General features: G+C 37.8%; 2 protein-coding genes across 2 annotated transcripts in view; both read left to right on the forward strand.

Moving 5' to 3' along the window:
• The window catches only part of LOC112042175 (TPR and ankyrin repeat-containing protein 1-like), a 28,873-nt gene extending 13,201 nt beyond the window's left edge, over positions 1–15,672 (forward strand). The window contains exons 12-24 of the mRNA XM_087014421.1: positions 2,455–2,638; positions 3,024–4,580; positions 4,799–4,942; positions 5,148–6,685; positions 6,878–6,983; positions 7,265–7,489; positions 8,012–8,125; positions 8,404–8,615; positions 8,905–9,069; positions 9,245–9,473; positions 9,684–11,140; positions 11,430–13,001; positions 13,221–15,672. Coding sequence (XP_086870547.1) covers positions 2,455–2,638; positions 3,024–4,580; positions 4,799–4,942; positions 5,148–6,685; positions 6,878–6,983; positions 7,265–7,489; positions 8,012–8,125; positions 8,404–8,615; positions 8,905–9,069; positions 9,245–9,473; positions 9,684–11,140; positions 11,430–13,001; positions 13,221–13,394 — 7,677 coding nt within the window. The 3' untranslated portion in view covers positions 13,395–15,672. The remainder of the gene's footprint in view (positions 1–2,454; positions 2,639–3,023; positions 4,581–4,798; positions 4,943–5,147; positions 6,686–6,877; positions 6,984–7,264; positions 7,490–8,011; positions 8,126–8,403; positions 8,616–8,904; positions 9,070–9,244; positions 9,474–9,683; positions 11,141–11,429; positions 13,002–13,220) is intronic.
• A 2,305-nt stretch (positions 15,673–17,977) lies between these two features.
• Positions 17,978–20,691, forward strand: part of LOC106170176 (TPR and ankyrin repeat-containing protein 1-like) — a 55,422-nt gene continuing 52,708 nt past the window's right edge. The window contains exon 1 of the mRNA XM_087014432.1: positions 17,978–18,123. Within this exon, the coding sequence (XP_086870558.1) occupies positions 18,117–18,123 (7 nt within the window). The 5' untranslated portion in view covers positions 17,978–18,116. The remainder of the gene's footprint in view (positions 18,124–20,691) is intronic.

Here is a 20,691-nt window from a genome sequence, read left to right on the forward strand (position 1 = left end):
TCTCGCGGTGGGGCACAAGTCTATGTTATAGGATTGCATTGAGTAAAATTTGGCGTTGTCATGTAATTTGAGATAGAGCAACGCAATGGCGAATTGCTAATGTTGTGTCGTAGGGTGCATTGCAGTTAAAGCTAAGCGAAAAAAACAGGAAAATGACCATGGATGACGGACACGACTGGCGAGAGAAGTGAAGTAAAGAAAGAGAAGTTGGGCTTGATCAGATTAAAAGGACTAAGTGCCGACGTATTTTAAGTACAGATCAGGTCGCAGTATTTTGTAGGAAGAAAGGGACCAACTACAGACAACTAGCACCTGACACGTCACTGGCTTCATGGCATCACCGTATAGACCGTATCATCAACGGTTGAGGGACATATTAATAAGTACGTTTTGTGTGTGTAGTTAACAGGACACCATGGTTTATTAACGTAATACAGCCCTAGTACTTGTGATTAATAGTCTTTTACGGTAACCAGGCCCGTAGCCAGCAATTTTAGAGGGGGGGGGGGTCGTTTTCTGAAAAAGTGGACCTTTTACCATAAAATCCTCAAGTACATAGATCAAATTGTACCCAGAGTGGATCTTTTCCCAGCAAAAAGGGTGGTTCTTTCGAACCCCCAAACTCCCCCCCCCGGCTACGGGCCTGGTAACTATATCAGACAAATTTGCTTATACCATTCCTGTCTCCATATAACATGTACCTGATTATGAAATACTGGTGAACCTTCCACACCTATTAAGTATACACAATGTTCAGTTGCGTTTGTAACATTCCATGCCGGGTGGTCAGTTATGATAATTGCAAGTAAGATAGAAAATAGAGTTGGTATTTTACAACAACGTTTATCACATAATGATATATATTTCAGAAAACTAAGTGAGTTAATTATTTTTTATTTTAGAACATGACAGACACAGCACATGTTATTGAACCAGGCAAGAACTGTGAGAATCATGTGGTCAGGATAATCAGATGTTGAAGATTGCTCAGTGTATATTAATCTCTTATGTCCTTAATTATTATGTTGTTGACTAAAATTATATCAGGAATCAACAGATGGCATTTTTGCCTGGGTGTCACTTACAGTATCAGGCATTTTCTTTATTACTTTAAAATGAAATATTTGGTTTTATGAATATATATATATATATATGCCTATGTATTGTACTGCACTAGTAATTTAATGAAGAAAATAATTTTTCTTGCTAGTATCATTTTTATGTTACTGTAGTGACTTTTTTAATAACTATATGACACCTGTTTTTCATATCATTTACTCGGATCACAAATACAAGTTCGCCTTTGATGTTGTGTTTATTTGTTGTATTTGTGTATAACTGTCAATAAAATGCAATGATTCTGTGAACATTTCAACTTATATGTTGTCCATTTTAATACTTTCTTTTGCCATATTTCCTGTCATTTAAGTCAGATGTGATCACAATAAAACTTACATTTTGTGAATGCTATCCACTAGTTTCTATAGCATCATTTTCATAAGTAAATAAATGAAGAAAATTAACTTTATGATCAAATTTGAGCTTTTTGAACTAGTTACTATAAATTTAGTGAAATTAAAACAAAGATGCAGGCAAGTCTAATGTTCTGATATGCAATCCATCAGTAAATGATATGTCAAATGTTTTTATTTTACTTCTTTAAAAATAAAGTTTAATAGTAAAACATTTATAAAGAAAAATAAGTTGCAGTTATGAAGCTTTTGTTGTTCAAAATTTAAATTTAGTAATTATGATAACCTAAAAATGAAGCAATTAAGCCCTTGACAGCACTGGATTATTTTATTTACAAATGTCCAATGCTTGTAGAATGTACATGGACCTACTTTCAACATTGATCTCATTGAAAGCAAAACAGTCATGCCACTCCCATAAAGTGACAAAAAGGTTGCAAATGAATCTCACGTCAGTTGTACGTACATATTATATCAATACTTTTTCTTTATAAAGTGAAAAAAGAACAAGCCTGTAGCTCAAAAAATTTGGAAGTTCAGCTATTTTTCAAGTAAAGAAATCGCTGCTCTACTTCCTTGTGGTCTCCATATTTTAACCCCACCTCAAGGCAGATCTCGTAAAATCACGGGGAAATGTGGTCTTCTTGTTGAGAACCCGGACAACCTCTATTAGAGTCTGCGTGTGTTTCAGTATTGCTGTATCACTCAGTTTGTATGATACAGCTGCCTGTGTACCCTTGGATTACATGTACCCCCATATCTCTGCATTTGTTTATTGATGTTGAATGTTTGTTTAAAATTATGATTTTGAGTAATAAAATTCTTTCTTTTTTGTTCTGTATCAGTATGTGTAGCATGTTGACATCATGTTGTTTGAGATTTTGCTTTTTATGGCCAGCCAAATGGCCTTCCAAACAGACAGATTTTATGAAAAATGACAGATGTTTCTTTTTTTATGTTTCAATTTTCATTATCCTTAAAGCATGGGTGTTCACCAGATGGTGTTGGTAGTGATAAAATAAAACCATTAAGCCATAGTCTTCAGAGTGAGGACATGAAAATGGTGATGCTGCTGCTCAGGGAAGGAGCAAACCCCACCCCCCTCTCTCTCTCCAGCAATGACACACCCCTGCATGTAGCTCTCTCCATTGGAATGAAAGCTAAAGGTACAAGTTTATTTGTTTGTTCTAGTTGTCAGCAATTGTGCTTTACAGCCTTGTTGTTTGGTTTAGGTGTTTATATTTCTTCTTTGGGTTAACATATTGTTTACTGACATGCAAGACAATGCTACCATATTACAGCTGCCTCAAAATAATTATTTATAGAATGTCTAGGGTTGTAACTAAAACCAATTTAAAACCCAGTTGAAATTGCATGGTTAAGCTTTTAATAGTTCTATTTTACAATGTTCACAAGCATGCCAGATTAGTTAAACGACATGCTTTGTTTCATTTCCCCAGCATGTTGACAACCTGTATATAAACATAAACTGGACCTTCGCTGTGGGTAAAGTACACATGGCAAAAAAAAAAGTACACATTATCATTTTAGGTGATTTCTCCTTGCTGGAACAGTTGTTTAAACTTTACTCAACATGTCCAGAGAAGTATCCAATGCTAGAGCCTTCCTCTGTAGATGGCACTGGAAACACCTTGTTCCATGTGATAGCAAAGGGCACCTGCTCTCCCCATGCTGTGAATGCTGCCAGGATTCTGCTTCAAAACAAGGTCAACCCACTGGTGAGAAACAGGGATGGTTCAACAGCAATGCAGATGTTGAAGAAGGGAAATGACCGAAGGATGCAGTATATGAAACAGGCAAAACAATTCTATCCAGATTTTTCTCCTCCCACACCAAGGAAAAAGAAAGGCAAGCAGAAGGAAAATGAGAAATCAGCTGTTCTCCCTGCTGATGATGAAGTTACTGCTAATGAAGCACTGGATACAGCTCAAAAAGATATAACATGCGGACAGGATACAGCTCAGACAGACATAACACCTCATTTGTTGAAGAAAGAGGGCACAACTAGCATTGTTCCAAAGATGAATAAAGAAGACACAAGGAAGAGAATATCTTCTCTCATTTTAGACTTGCCACAAATGGAACTCAAAAGATGGAAAGATGATTCTGCAAGTATGCTTTTGTCCAGTGCAGCCTCTGTTAAAGATGGACAAGCAAAAGTTGAACATGGTGTTTACAATGAAAACTCTGGTGTAGGAAAAACAGCAGTAATTGAAGAAGATGAAATCCAAAATGACCTTGAGACTGATCTACAGGAAAATAAATTGGAAGAAGAACCTCAAGATGTTGACCCAAGCCTATTTGATGACTTGGTATGGGAGGTAGAATGCACAGCCAATCTGTGGAAACTACTGCGGGAGAAAAAGTTGGAAATCAAAATGAAAAGAAGAATCATAGAGAAAATCCAATTCCTTGGCAATGGCCACTGGAGACAAGATCTCTGCAAGAGACTGGAGGGGGCTGCCAAAAATGCTGGAATGAAGTTGTATGAGGCCAAGCTGACCAAAGGGGCTCGTATTCTCTGGGAACTGGCCATTGCTTTCTCTCCACGTTGCAGTGAGAGCGCTGAGCAGAGACTTGGCATGGAATCTATCAAAGAAGGGGTGGTTGGAGGGAGAATCTACTCTGAAGTCATCCGAGTGTGGGATGTTGTCTTTGATCACGATAATGTCTCCAGGAAAATTGACAGCATTGTAACATCTTTCAACAGAGGACAGGAATGTATTATTCAGAAGAAACTCAAAGGCATGGAACGCAAGGACTTCCCTTCAAACAAGTTCACTGAGCAGAGAATACCTATGTATTTCCACGAGGTGGACACAGAGGAGAAGGAGCCACCTAACCCTCTGCCACATATGCCTAAACCAGAATCTTCGACCAAATTCTTTCCACCAGCAAGTGCCAATGAGACAGAGTACCACATCATGAAATTCTATTCATTCACATCGGCTCTGGTCAACAATGTTCTTCTCAACCAAGACACCAAAGTAGACTTTCCTTTCAGGGTAACAGAATTAGAGCATGCCATTATCAACTTGAACCCAAAACCACCACAATCAATCCTTCTACTAGGCAGGAGTGGGACAGGTTAGTCTTTTTGTTATTTTACTCATTCATTCAATTGTATTATGTATAACAAAAATATATGAATGCCTCTGGTTTTATGCATTTCATTTTTGAACAGTATTTAATTTCTAGGCTTTCTAATCTAGATGGTCATGTGACCTTTCTGTCAACACCCTATGTATTTTCACAAGAAGATATTCAGTTTTAAAGATAGATTGTATCACTTTCCTTTGGTTTAGGGAAAACCACCTGCTGCTTGTATCGCCTATGGACCTTCTTCTCACGTTACTGGGAGCAAGCCGCCAGGGCTGGAGAGCCCTTGATTCCCCGTAGTGTCACCTTTGTGCACCAGGACGTAAAGGCAGATAAGGCTAATAACAAAGGTATTTATGTGTCATATTATACCCTCCAAAAATATCAACGTAATGTTATCATACAAATACAGTAGTTTTGCTATTTAATGGGAGGATATTGTTTCTCTTGATATATATATATATTCAATAAAATCAGGTCATGTGCATGATGAATTATTTTAAGTAATTTTTTTTACATGCATTTTTGTTTTGATTTTTAAAATGTTTTTTATAGATACATCAGAAATGTCTGATTTTGGTGATGATGGCGATGATGATGATGATGATGATGATGATGGTGTATCAGCTGATGAATCAGAAAAGTTGGATGTAGCCAGCAAAGGTGCCACATGTAACACAGAAGACTGCCAACAAGAACCTGGCAACACTCAGGAAGCCCCGATCATGGAACATCTGCATCAAGTGTTTGTTACTAAAAATGCTGTGCTTTGCAGTGAAGTGAAGAGAAATTTCAGGGAGTTGAGTCATGCATGGGAACCTGCCAATGCTCATGTTGAAGTGGAAGACCTTCCTTTGCCAAATTGTCTACAGGAAGCCCACCCTGCTCAGTTCCCACTGTTTATCACAGCCAAACAGTGGCTGATGCTTCTTGATGGATCCTTGCCGAATTCATTTTTTCCACGCAACCAAGATGGCAGCCTGAAGCGGCATATTCAGGGCTGGGGAGAAAAAGAAGCAAGTGTGACCTATATCCCAGATCTGGATGATTCTGATGGTGAGTTGGAGGATGATGAAGATGACACAGTTTTACCAGGTGACCCTGAAAATGAGGATGTCACCAACCAACCGCAGCCAAAGGAAACTGATCCAAGGCGAGAGGTAACATATGAAGTATTTGCCTGTGAGCTTTGGACCAAAGTGAACAAGGAGAAGATTGACTACCACCCTACATTAGTCTGGATGGAAATTATGTCTTTCATTAAGGGTTCTGTAGAGGCCCTGCACACTGAGAAGGGTGAGCTTTCCAGAGAGGGATACCTAGAGCTTGGACAGAAGAGGGCACCCAACTTCTCCGGAGATCGGAACAAGGTGTATGACATGTTTGAGAGATACCGTCAGATCAAGTTGACCAAGGGGCTGTTTGATGAATGTGATGTGATCAGCCATATTTACCGCAGATTGAAAGATATTAAAGTCTTGCAGTGGAGCCTTCATCAAATCTATGTGGATGAAACCCAAGACTTTACCCAGGGTGAACTTTCCCTCTTCATACGGTGTTGTCAAGACCCCAATTCTTTATTTCTCACAGGAGACACAGCCCAGAGCATCATGAGAGGAGTTGCCTTCCGTTTTGATGATCTCAAGACTTTATTCCACTATGCAAGCAAGTCTTTCAAAGCTGTGGGCAAGACATCAGCAGTGGCTGTCCCCAAGAAGGTGTACCAGCTCACCCACAACTACCGTTCTCATGCAGGTATCCTGGACCTGGCATCCAGTGTGATTGATCTCTTGGTGAAGTTCTTTCCAGAGTCTTTTGACAGACTGGAGAGAGATCAGGGCTTATTCCTTGGACCCAAACCAGTTCTTTTGCAGTCCTGTAGTTTCAGTGACCTTGCATTACTGCTGAGAGGAAACAAAAGGAAGACGTCTGAGATTGAGTTTGGCGCCCACCAGGTTATCTTAGTTGCCAATGAGGAGGCAAAGAGCAACTTGCCAGAGGAACTTAGTTTGGCCCTGGTGCTGACCATCTATGAATCCAAAGGCCTGGAGTTTGATGATGTCCTGCTATACAACTTCTTCAAGGATTCCCCAGTAAGTTTGTTTTGCTGTGGATTTTTTTGTGGGGGATGGGGTTTATATTAATTGAAACATGATACTGCTGCCATAGTAATTCATCAGTTTAACAAATGCTGAATAGTCGTTTACTTTTAATTTTCTTTTAGATTTTTTGATATTCAGGAAATAAATGTCAGCATTTACAATTAAGTGTCAATGCTCTTGCAGGCTTACAAAGAGTGGAGAGTTGTGACAGGTCACCTGGACAAGCTGCTGGAGCAGTACAAGTACAACCAAGAGAAAGGACAAGATAATCTTGTGGAACTGGATATTGGTAAGTGATGGTTCATGCCTTTGAGGTACCATTAAAAACATACTTACTTAAAGTGAATTTTTGAAAAAAATTATTTGGGGTGTCATGATGGAAACTGTCATTGAAAAATTGAGAACACACAATGATAAACTTATTTAAACTGTGGCTGAAGAATGATATTTCTGATAATAATCTTTAAAAAACCTCCCATCTTAAAAGCTTGCAGTGCAATCAAATCAAGAAAAAAAACACAACTTTTCTTTATATTGATATTCTATTTATCTTTTAAATAATTTTTCCAGATGAAGAGTATGACAATGTCCGTCCTAGACCATTAGACTTTAGCCCAGAGAAACACAAAGTATTGAACTCTGAGCTCAAGTATTTGTACACAGCTTTGACCCGGGCCAGGGTCAATGTCTGGATATTTGATCAGGACGAGGAAAAGAGGGCACCTATGTTTGAATATTTTGTTCGAAGAAGGTTGATGGATGTTGTGGAGACAAGATCTGACAGCAGCGATGACGGTAAGAAATGGAGTGACTGTGAGCTGATGCTTTGATGATGCCTTGTATTTATGAAAACTCCCAAGTATCACATTTGGTATTATTCCTCCTTCATAAGAACTACATTTTTTGTACCCACTCACAATGTCCACTTCAAATGCATGCACATACTTGGAGCATGCATACTCGCATGCCCACACACACACATATAACACACACACACACACACAGGGAAATAATGGTGTGGGGACAGGGAGCAGGATAGTATTTTTAAATGAGCCATCCTTTGTGTTTGCCAGAAAGGGTAACCACATTATGTTCAGTTATATTTTTCTAGTCTGGAAACCAATTTTATTGTCTGTTTAGTCATATAATTGCATGATCATGGCGAAACTCTTTATCTAAATATTTTAATTAATTAAAATTTGTCTTGGATTTGAGTATTAGTTAATTTTTAGAAAAAAATCAAATAGATTAAGTGTGACATGACTTTATTTCTAATTACTTACCAATATTGTTCATGTAAACCTTTATTTCTAACAGGTCTGTCATCTGCAATGTTTGCATGTACTTCTACAGCAGAGGAGTGGGTGAAGAGAGGTGATTATTTCTATAATCACAAGTTGTACCAAGTAGCTGCTAAATGTTACAGAAGAGGTAGGATATATATCTTTAGTATGAAAATGCAAATTAAGACACCTTGTAGAGTGTTGTCCTTTTGGGATATTGCTTATACTTATGTAATGACCTAATGAACAGATATTTAGACAACATATTTAGTTTATTGCAAACTTTTTTTATCAGACTTGCCTATCCAGACTGTATTGAACATTTATTCATTTTTATGCACTCAGCTTCTATTGATGGTAATTAACCAATTTATAACTTTATGATGAAAATGATATAAATCTTATCTGAGAATATAAACATAACAGGTGGTGAAGAAGTCCTGGAAAGAATGTCCTTGGCTCAAGCAAGAGCTCTGAGTGCAGAGAGACTGAGAGAAAACCCACACAAATTGAAACAGGAGTTTCTCCTGGCTTCTGAGGAGTTCTTGCAGTGTAGTATGCCATCTGAGGCAGCCAAGTGTCTGTACAATGCAAAGGAGTTCCTGTTGGCAGCCAGACTGTTTGAGAAGATGGCAAAGGTGTGCATCAGTTTTGCAAAACACAATGAACTACTTATATGAAAATGCTATGCAAATCTCTTTAAGTAGTGTAGTTTTGCCTTTTAATGATCTGTGGATTGTTTCATTTTCAAAAAAAGTGTGTTTATAAATAGGCATGCTCTTTAATGCTTTAGAAAATTGATACATTAATTATAAATACTTTTTAAGCATAACAATGAAACATACTTGATTGCTTTTAACATTTTAGTTTTAAATTTGTGATTCTTTTGAAGTGATTTTAATGTGACTCGGTCCAATTATTTTCTAGTTCAGGGATGCAGCTGTCCTTTACAAAAAAGTCAAGTATTACCAGGATGCTGCCAATTGCTATGAGCAATCCTCTGACTTCAGGAAAGCCATTGAGATACATGTGTCAGTGGATCAGTTCCAGAAAGCAGCAGATGTCCGTGAAAGATATGACATTAAAGCACAGGTGAGGAGATGACACAGTATGCAGTTTTATGATAGGCCATTGACATGCAATTCCTAACAAGAGCATGCATGCATGCAAGAAGAATGTGTGTAGATGCCTTGCATGCATGGGTGTGTTTATGAATATACAGTGAGAGAGATGGAGACTTAATAGATTTTCTTATTTTTTTCTGTAGGAATACGTGTCTCATGGAAAGATGCTGCCACAGGCTTTAATAAATGGAGCCCCAAGTCCTCTTCATAGCATGGACTATCTTTGCTTTGAAGCTGCAAAATTGCATTTTCATCGCAGAGAGTATGATGCCATGAATGCAGCCCTATCACGCCTTCCCTTTGAACGACAACTTCAGTTTCTCAAAGAAAGAAACAACATAGCTGGTGTTGCTGCTTTGTATAAAAGGAATGGTGAGTATTTGAATAGGGTTAGAAATTATATTCACAAGTAAGCTGCGTTTCTAGTAGGTTACAATGTCAGAATTTACTTGCCATGCTTACCAGAAAAAATTAAGAAATGGTACCACATTACTGCTGGATATTGGGTAGACTTGGGTAGGCTTGGTAATTGTGAAAAAACTTCTTGTTTACATATGATTCTGAACTGATGAAAAATTTTAGGTCAGTCCATGGAAGCTGCAAAGTTTCTGAAGTCAAAGGGCAAAGTTGAAGAGGCCCTGGAGTATGCCGAGCGCTTGGATGATCCACATTTCAGGGCAGAGTGTCTCATGATAAGCAGCAGGATGAAGCTGCAGAATATGTCCAGTCCTACAATAAAGCAAAACATCCTGAAGAATTTAGAAGAAGCTGAAAAGCTCTTCTCTGCTTGTGAAGATAGCAATGGGCAGGCAGAAGCTCAGCTATATCTTGCCAAGTTGAGAAAAGATATTAAGCTCCTGAAAATCTCTTCTGATCTTTTCAAGAAAAATCACAATATTGGTGGACAAGTGGAGGTGGTTGAGGTGCTAATGGAGATAGTTCCAGAGCTGTTACCCATACACGTTTTGCCAGTACGGGATGCTGTAGAAAGTGTTGCCAACTTCCTCCTCATTGTACCGAAAAGTCCAGTAAAGCACACTCAAACTGAAAGGGCCATGCTTGACATCTGTGAGCTGTACTATGGCATAGAAAAGGGCGATAGGGAACAAGTTAGGAAAGTAAAGACCAGTGAAGCTGCCAGGATTGACCTCCTGCTTACTGAAGATTTGGATAAAGATCAAGTGCCAAAGAATTTGGTCCATGAGAAAATGTGCCAAGATCTTCTTAAGAAAGTTGGCAATGGTATAAACAAGTGCCGTGCTATGATGTGGAGCCACATGAAAAAGCAAGAGATCTGCCCTGACTTCATTGCTGGGCAGCCCTGTCAAGAACTTGGATCATGTTCTAAACTGAGGCAAGAACCTAAAAGGGATCACCTGCTGCACCACTTGGATAGCATCCTCAGACTCATTCATTTAGATTCTACAGTAGAATGGGCATGTGAGCAGCCTCACAAGGACACCATCAAAAGGCAGCTTGAAGACCTGAGGCCCAGAAAAGAGCTTGGTGGAAGGTTTGGCTCTTGCCTGGCTTTGTACAAATTGCTCTTTCCTGCTCAGGGTCACCACAGGAATCTCTGCTCTCTTCCTTTTGAAGCTAGGGAAGTGATGAATAGGATTAGAAGCTTGGCTGTAGAAGATCAGTTAAAGAGATGGGCAAAGTATGAGTGGACAAAGTGTCCTCAAGATCAGTTGTCCAACACAGATTTGTTCCTGTTGATCTTCAATGTACAGCGCCTGCTTAAGGTCAAAATTGAAGTCTTGAAAGGAATGCTTACAAAGACTGCTGATGGCTACTCAGCAGAAGCTAGTAAGAAGGTTGCCCCACATAAAGTGCCAAAGGACATTGGTATGGTCTATGTAGGAGAAAGGGGGAACAGACACATGTTCATCAGTTTGATGAGCAGGTTTATCGATTTCTCCAAAGAGCTCCATAGCAAACTGGACCCCATAACTGCCATGAGAGCACTGGTGCTGAACTTCATCAGGAAACTTGCAGACCGTGCTACAGAGCCACTGATGCCTTCTATTGCCAATACCGTAGGTTTGATGATATATCAATTTTGTTCATGTTTTCTCTGTATGCAGATGTAATGATTTAGTTTAGCCAGTTATAAGATTGATATGTTTTGTATATTTCTGAATTACCTTTACAATAAACCTGTGACTTAACCATGACTTTAAATAATATTATTTTAATTATGATAATCTTATTTGGTCATACCTTTTCCGTTAAAGGTCCTAAATGGATTTGTAACTTTGTAATTCAAATGTACTTCAAAATATTCTGTAAATTTTTCACTTATAAATTGATATTTATATTTGCTAGGTTTGGATGATGGAGCTGGCCACTACCTTATTCCTCAGCATGGTAGCTAAAACTACCCCTGGCGTTGTCCTGTGCTTGCCGTCAGGGTACCTGGCTCAGCTGTCTCTCTATGACTTCATCAGGGATGGAGAGTATGCCATGTGGATGAGCCTGACACACTGCACTTGGCCTAGGGAGTGGTACCCCGTCGTTGCTAGGATGATGGTTACCATGGTGAAGATACTCTGTGGTAATCACAACCCAAAGTTCAATGTGATTGAAGATGCTTTCTCATCTGTTGCATACATCAGGAGTGGGGAGACAGAACGGACCCTAGTTTTGATACTTACTCTCTTGTGCAACACCAACCAAGCCTTGCCTCCTGATTGTGAAGTCCTGATCCGCAGATCCTTGAACTCCATCAGACTTGACAGAGAAATTTTGCCACAGAGGCTTTACTTGAGGGTTAAGGCAGCAAAAGAGGCAAATGGGCTTCAAGGTATTGTAGAAGTACTGCAAGAAGCGCTACGTCATAGAGACCAGTGTCTGTATCAATGCGTGTGGGGTGCAATTGGTAAAAAGTCCAGCACTGCAAAGGGATTGGTCAATCATCCAGTTAGACCTGCATCTTTCTTCCCCACATATAACATGCCTCTCACAGATGTTCAAGCCACAGCAAACAGCTACTCAGATACAGGAAAGGAAGTAGAAATCTATGGGGAAGAGATGGAGGAATTCGATGAGCAAGAGATCTTAGATGCAGAAAAGTCAGCCAAAAGACTTGAGATGGAAAAGAAGCTTGTTGTTTGTCTTTTGGTAATTCGAGCGTGCAGGAAGTTCAATCAACTGAGACAAGTACCAAGTCAGGCAGCATCTGCATCGACCAAAGACAATCGCCTTCCAAATCTCATACAACACATCACTATTGATAACACCATGTGCGGATATTGTGGAGTTTACTTCTCAAGTGCCCCTACAACTCAAGATTGGGAAGAAGAAAAAGAAGAAAACCAAGCATCACAGCAGATGAGATCAGTTTCTCCCATCCCAGCTGATGATACTGCAAGTTCACCCATGCCCAATGTTTCACCCCAACCATATCTGTATCAGAGTCAGTTATCATGGGAACCTACTAAAAGTACAGACACCCAGTTTGCCTCACTGGATGAGGCAGGGCACCTGTCAGGTAGTGCACAGCCCACCCACATCTTCAGCCCAATGGAAGAGCAAGCCAAGCAGAGAAACAGTCATGAGAAAACCAGGGACCATTTTGAGAAAATGCAGTATTTTGGAATATTCCACACAGTATATGTGAAACAAGTATTACCTCTATTGCAGAAATGTGAGGATTTTGAGCAACAGTTGCCCTGCGAAGATGAACATAATGCAGAAGCTCTTCTTTTCAAGCTGCATGGACTTGCAATTTCAATCATGCATCTGAAGAATACTGTGAACAATGTGGTTCAACAAAAGACATGGGGAAGTACTCGAGAAGTTATTCACCAAGCAGAAGAGGTAGCAAAACAGTTGAGAGCAGGAATGCCCATTTTTAAAGAGTGGCAGAGGGAGGCAGAGGTCGAGAAACACAGAATAGTAAGGGTTCCACATTATCAGTTTAATACAGCCCTTTCAGTTCTAAAGACAATTTAAAATAATTTGAAATTAATTATGATACATATAAGACTCACTGGAAAAAAATGTTTGGCTTAAACTCAGATAATGGACATGACTGTTTTGGATTTGTAATTATGGTATTATTTACAAAAAAAAAATTAACATCATTTAAACATCATTTACATTTTTATCTTTTAGGCTGTAGCTCAGGAGAAAGCAGCTGAAGCTATGGATGAAGAGATAGTCATTGCACATGATGAAGATGAGAACCAGGTGGGCCATCTCCTGACAGTGGCGGAAGGGCCAGGTGATCAGAGACAGATGAAGAAAAATAAGAGAAAAATGAAAGGGAAACGCAGCAGGCAGAATTAGTTTTTTATTAAGTTCTTTCACGTTTACTACATGTATATACACATTGTATTACAGACTTGACATTTAATATGGAATATTTTTTTCGAAATAATTTTTTATCAGTTTTTTCCTATTTTGCGGACTGATAAATGAAAATAAGGATTAAAATCGTGTTTTAATAACTTTAAATTATCTATTTGATGTCATTGTGACATCAGTTCATTAATGGAATTCGCCAGAGAAACAAACAAAAACACATTGCCTATTCTATGTCATACGACTCCCATTAAAAGAGATATTTTGGATCTCCATAGTTTCCAAATTATCGTCTATAAAAGGGTAATACGCTCCACAAAAGACCCTCATGTCAGTTGCTAGTCACAGTAATGGTCGTTGTTACGCCTGGCCTCTTCGTGGCTGTTGCCAGCGCTCTCAAGCGGCAAGGCATTTCTTGAGGGTAGGTTTTTAGAGTTCAATCTGGAATAGCATTCTAGACATCGGTCTGAAATTGTCCAATATGGTCCAGTTTAGTTGTAGGACATGTAGGCAGTTGATTGGTGAGTAATGGTCTACCGAAATATTGTCTATGTGGTTCAAATGTGGCGATTTTGATGACCAGGGTAGCTGCTCATCCCCTTGGTTCTGTAAGTTATCTGCTATTAAAAGTGCTCTGTGTGAACCTGCAACCTCATCGTGCAACCTAGAATTGTTCCTAAGGTGCCCCCTATCAAATGATAGTCAAGTGGTTCCGAGATAATCCCTTTATTTGATCTGGTTCAGGTTTTCGTCGATGACTACTATTGGTGTTTTGGCACCAATGTGGAATCTACTCCAAATACTGACGCTGTCAATCACCCTTGTCACTTTAGACCCGGCATATGCTTCGTCGTAGGCCTCTTCTGGATATCTGTAAACTCTGTTTTGACTAATTGGGCGTTACAGGTGAAATCTGACCTCAATAAAGAAAGCCACGCAGTTTCAGTGTTCTGCCCAGAATCATTCATGGCCCCCAATTCATTAGAGAAACAGACGACGATGTTTTGCTGTATACAGTGGGTACCTCGGAGGTCATTAGGTGTTCTTACCTGCTAAAACCAGTATGGTGTTCGCTAAGGGCTTTGAAAAACGCATTTTAGTGGCAATTTACCCCTCGTTCTGAACGGACTAAGTGTTTTTATTTGTTTAGTTGCAGCAGCGTATCCCAAAAGACAGTGGGTCCTGTACCCTGTAGGTAAAATTTTGATACATTGGGGGTGACCTCTGTGTAGGTACATCAGTCTGGGCATTACTCTATAAAACAGTGGGGACCGTTCCGTTTGGCGCTATGATCTGTCTGGTGATGTCTGTCTTTTTCGCGCCATTCTGCCTTAGATTAACAAATTTGTAATGCATTTCTTGACTCATCTTACGCACTGCAAAACTGGCCGCTTGCATGCAAAATTTCAAATTTTTCTATGCAGTAGTTGCTGAAATATGGATACTTTTTTGACAGAACCAAGCTTTGCCTAAGCCAAGCTTTGATCAGCCCAAAGGAACACTACCCAATTAAATCACTGCAAATTACATAGTGTAGCAGCGCAACATGCATGAAAGTCAGTTAATTGGTAGTGACACACATGACTGCATACTTTTACATTCACAAATCTTATATGAAATCGGAGTTTTTTGAAAAAAGAACGTATTTTTACCCAGGTAAACCTTCGAAACTGAAATATTCCATATTAAATGTCAAGTCTGTATGTTATGCTGATTGAGACCATGTTCCAAAGAAAAACTTTTAAGATTCCGTTTAGAAATGTGAAAAAATTCACAAAAGTTTACACTTTTCAGTTTTGAGGATGAACAGTCACATGTATATGTTAAGTGACAACTATTATATTTTATTCATATTTTGAAGAACAGTTAAATTGAAAATAAAGTAAACCTTCGATCCAAATATTTGACCAAATTACTGAAAATTCTCCATAAAAAGTATTTTATATTATTTGCAGCTACACAATATAGTTCATCTAAATTTGATTACTTAAAACATCTGGTGTAAACACTAAAGTGGCAATCTTGGTTACTTTGATCAACAATAATTTCAAAAATATCTTTCTTCATTGGATAATTAGTATTTTGCCAGATCTTACGATTTTGGTTAAATCTTTGTCAAATTTTAACCAGTCAGTTTGTAGCATATTGTTTTGATAGCTTAGAAGTTTCTGTGAAATGTTAATGTTTATGATTTTATTTCTTGTATTCTTGTTGTGTTGGTAAGAAAAGTTAGTTTCAAAATAAAGTTCAGTTTTACCTTCTATGCTTTATGTGAAATTATCTCTTATTCTTGGTTGCTTAAAATAAAAGAAGCAATACAAAGTCTACATACTAGTACTTCAGTATTATTTCAGATTTTTAAATAGACATTACAAAATTCCATGGTGTATTGAACAAATTGAAAAGAACACGCCAACTTCAAATCTGTTTTGTAATGAAAATTGATTGCTAAAAAAAAAAAAAAGATTGCTTCTCATCGCATTCCAGTGACAGATAAAATCACACAATCAAAATACACCTTTTTACTTATTTTACCAAAAAAATCAAGTTGGAGTTATACAAGTTTTGTAAGTTAAGCTTCAAAATAATGAATGGGGTATGAAAAATGAATTACCACATTTCCAGCTAACCTTTTATACCAAAAATAAAATGGCAAACTGGTAAAATATCAACATTTATATTTCGTGTGTCCTCCATCCTGAGTAATAAGAGATTCTTTTAAAGCATTAATGACAAACACAATACTGTTTATTAATATTTGGTCAGTTATGGCCACTTTCATTTTTTCCTACCCAAATAATGTCCACATTAACTGATCAGTTAATCAAAATGATTGATGGTGAGATTATAAGGTAATCAGTTATGCATGACTGACTCCCACTTTTTAACAGCTCAGATTAATCCACAAAAGTGATATGAAATATTCTGTAAAGCTCATATTTTAAAACTCACTGACTAACATATTCTTGCAACAACCCAAATACTGAGTTATCCAGAAAAAAATTATTAATCGGTAAATCTCCTAGCTTCCAATTGTGCGAGCATCACTTTGTGCTTGTTTGGTGATTTGCAGTGTTGTGTAGTAAGACTACATTTGAATGCATAAGATATCAACCTAAACCTGTTCTCATAAGTTCCTGATACAGTAGTCTAGAATCTGTTTTACATGACATCCAGGTGATGCATACTATATAGATCCTAGCTGGATATTATGTTCTACATGAACTAAGTGATAGGTTTTCCCTACTTATATAATATATAAATTTATATATATCCCTGCAGTAAAACATAATTGTGCAATCTACGACTTGATATGTTATATTCTGAATGCTCTGAAAGAAAAAAACATTCTCAAAATATTTAAATTACAGTTTTCAATATTAATCTGTGGCATAATTTTCCTATGAAGGCATATTAATTCTTACATCTACAGTGTATAAAGATTAAATATGTATTACCTTTTTCATCTAGTTAATCCTTAAATTTCAATTGAATGATTTAAAGACATAAATTTGCCCACTTACTTTTTTATACTATAATGTTGCAAGACTATGCTATGCCTGATCAAAGAAAAAAAGAAACATCACAGAAGTTATTCACAATGGTTGAAGTTGATGCACAAAATTTTCATTCCTTATTTATAAGAATTTCCACTGTGCCAAGATGTGAATAACCAATTTTAACTCCAAATATTAAGGCACTTCATATCAGTCACATCTGAATACATCCAGTACTATTAATCATAACTTATTACCAATTTATTTTCACCATATCTAAAAATGACCCCCTCCCTTTCTAATCCCTCCCAATATTATGTTGTAATGAACCTCTTACATATGCCTATGACGAATGTCCTAAACTTATATAATTTTGTACGCTGAATTCAAGCGTGGGCTCGAAATAGGACATTCCGTTTTAGACTAACTTAGTGGATAACGCAATCCAAAGATTCCACGGTTCGTGTCAGATTTACGTAAGGTCGCTCAAAGAAAACCCAAGTCCACATAATGACCAGTTAAACGATTTATTCGTCGACGTTCGGTAACTACATGTTCTAAGTGAAGTCTCCAACTCCTATCTACGTCTCGCTCCGTACTCCGTCGACAGGTGCTTTTTATATTATAACTGTACAGTCCTGTGTGCTGCTCTCTGTAAGAATATCATAGCACACCTTCTTTTCTAATAACTTATAAAATGAGTACAGAATCTGGCATGGAATGTGCGGAAATATTGAGTTTCCATATATACAACATTGAAATGCAGCCAGTTATTCTAATCAGTTTTAATTGTGCTACAGAGATATGGAATTTGGAACATTTTTGAAAAAGCAACTAGCATTAGTAATTTGTGCACAGATTGTCACTGTATGAATAATTTATGCAATACTTCAGCTCTTTGGAGTCTAATATCTAATAAACGGATCTTAGTTGTAGTGAAACGACATACGTCTTCGTACCTAAGATGAAATATGGCCTAAAGTAAAATGTGGCCTGACATGGCACGATATCACTCCAGCCGGCGGTCTCTCCAGACAGCCACGAGGGGATTCCCCGATTAACAATCGACTTATTGAACCAGTTTGTAACACACTTCCTTCCTATGATTCGGAGAACTAAACGGAAGCGAAAGCATAATGTTCTTTTTACTGCTGTCATTATTCGTTCCATGAGAAGCGGTAGTATTCAACACCGATTGATGGTTGTTTAAATGGCGGGTAATATGATTTTTTCTCAGTTTTAATGCAGGACGTGGCTTAAGGTTATGAATTTTCAGTAAAGCGAACTTTCGTTTTCGTGATAGAATTATTTTACGTTAAAAACAACCACAACGACGATTAAATGTTTGTAAAAAATACACCGTTAATGCGTAAAGAATAGCATACCTGTACATAGAGGATCCACGCGTTTTTTCCTTTACATTTGATTATTTTTGAATTATGCTAGTGAGACTTGATTGACATTTAGTACAATGTAGATGAGACAGAAATACATTGTACATGTAAATGTGACATGTCTGAAATTTGAGTTTAACTTATCTAATTTAGATAATTTTTTTCTTCTTTTGATCCCCCTTATGGGGTCCGCCATATAGATAAACGTCCTAATAAAATATTCGTCCCGATAGATAGACCTACGTCTCTATACATACACGTCTCAATAGATTTACGTCTCGTTAAATTTACGTTCCGATAGATCCACCAACAGATTCCTATAAATTTACGTACAGTAGGCATAGGCCTACTGGTATCTTTAGATCCAGGTACCGCAAGATCCATGTATCTGACATCGTAATCGGCTAAAATGCCGATATCAGCTTGAGATACAGGTATGAGGCTTTCGAGTGATAGTCTGACTGGGAGTATTAACATTAATAGTGACGTACCTGACAACCTGACATTTATTACCTTAAGGTATGGTAAGCTCTAAAAAAGGCACAAATTCCTTTAGAAAACGAATTTCACCCGGGTAAACTGTATTTTCCTGGACTAATTTTACCAGTCCATTTTTGTTCTAAATCATCAATCCAAACTGCCCAAGAGCACTTTTACTTTAGTATGAGTTTCTTACGATGTCTTAAACTATGATCAGAATTCAAATTCTCCCAACCTACACCTAAGACAGTATGTAAAGGTTATCGATTAATGCATTTCCAAACAAACTATGTTGTTTAGCTTAAGGGCTCGTCGGGAGCGGGGAGGGGGCTGCAGCCAATAATTTGCTCGTGTATCTTCCCCTGGCTTTCGCTACCTTTGCTCGCACAGCCCCCCCCCCCCCCCAAAAAAAAAAAAAAAAAAAAAAAATCCGTTCCGACAGCAGTGTTGCATTACTCTTAGGGATGAGCATGAATTAACGGGAGTGTAATCTTGGCATATAAATAAAAATAACGAGCATTTATGAGAGCAACTTTGCCCTTACTAGGGCTTTAAACTTAGACATAAAATTAAATCAGAATACAGTAATATGCTCAAATATCCACATATTTCACCCCCTCTTTCCCAGCATTAGGGCCTACTGGAGGTTCTGAAATGTTTATAATCTGAAATAGAAACGTGACAACACCATACCAAACCGGAGGGCCCATTTATTTATTTATTTATTTATTTATTTATTTATTTATTTATTTACTGAACGTAAAATACAATGAGAAGGCTAAAAATACGTGGATCTATTAGGCATGCGGATTTATAAGTAGGTCTACGTGGGTTTATGTGGACGTTGTATCTTTAGGAACGCAAATATAGGCCTATAGGACGGTGGTAAAAAAATCGGATCTATTGGTATTTAAATCTAAGAAGACGTTTTTTCAGTTTTTCCTTTACGTATCTATCGGTAACGGGAGTATAGGGACGTGTAATATTTTGGGACTTAATTTTATCCTTACGTCCCCGACCTTATCTTTGGCATTTATTTTACGGCTCCCATTAAAAAAAGGGGCCCGCCCAAAGTCCCCAGCTTGATTTTGAACAGGTATGTATTTTCACAGGCATTTGAAGATTAATTGTTGGCCCTAACATTTCATCAACAATCTGCAATATTGAAGCCTTTGGCCCTACATGTACATGTACAGTTTGCCTGCAGCCAGTAAAATTTTGCTAGGACCAGTAGACCCCCCCCCCCCCCCCCCCCCCCCCCCCCTTAAGTAAAAATCACAGCCTGGAATCTCTCACATTTTACACAAATGTTTGCAAAATTCTGCTTTTGTGTCAATTTCTTGGAAAAGAAATGTTTTCTGAAGACCCAGAATGTGTAAATTTAGTGGTCTGACATGGCCATTTTATTTTCTCTATAAGGTTTCAAAAGAGCTTTGGGTTTGATTTAATTCTATTTTCTGAAATGTAACTGTTACATGATGATTCTAAATGAGAAGATAAAAAAATCAAGGGCTTTTTATATCAAGTATTAATGCAAGTAAAATGTCCAGCATTCCTATGATCAAAGAGATACATATAAGATATCTTTAAGGGCGACAACATGTCCCTTCACCTTATGCCCAGCCAGTATTACGGACCTGTCTGTCCAGTTAAATGCTAAATATTTGTCATGGCAGGTCATTTCTGACTCTGCCCTGTAATTACCAAAATGATGCTAGAGATGTTCATTTGAAGTTAACCTAAAATGCCATAAATATATCTGATGCTTATAGGCTAAGTGCCAGAATTTTGGTTAGCAAATATGAGAAACTATATCTTTACTTGTTATATTTTATCAGTACAGCTTAAAATCTGATGCTTCATATGAGCGAGGAAAGTTTTTTTTATCATGGTTAAATAATTACCATTTTT

Source organism: Lingula anatina, chromosome 1 (genome assembly GCF_051362555.1).
Source record: "Lingula anatina isolate TDL-2025a chromosome 1, LinAna3.0, whole genome shotgun sequence".
NCBI lineage: Eukaryota > Metazoa > Brachiopoda > Lingulata > Lingulida > Lingulidae > Lingula > Lingula anatina.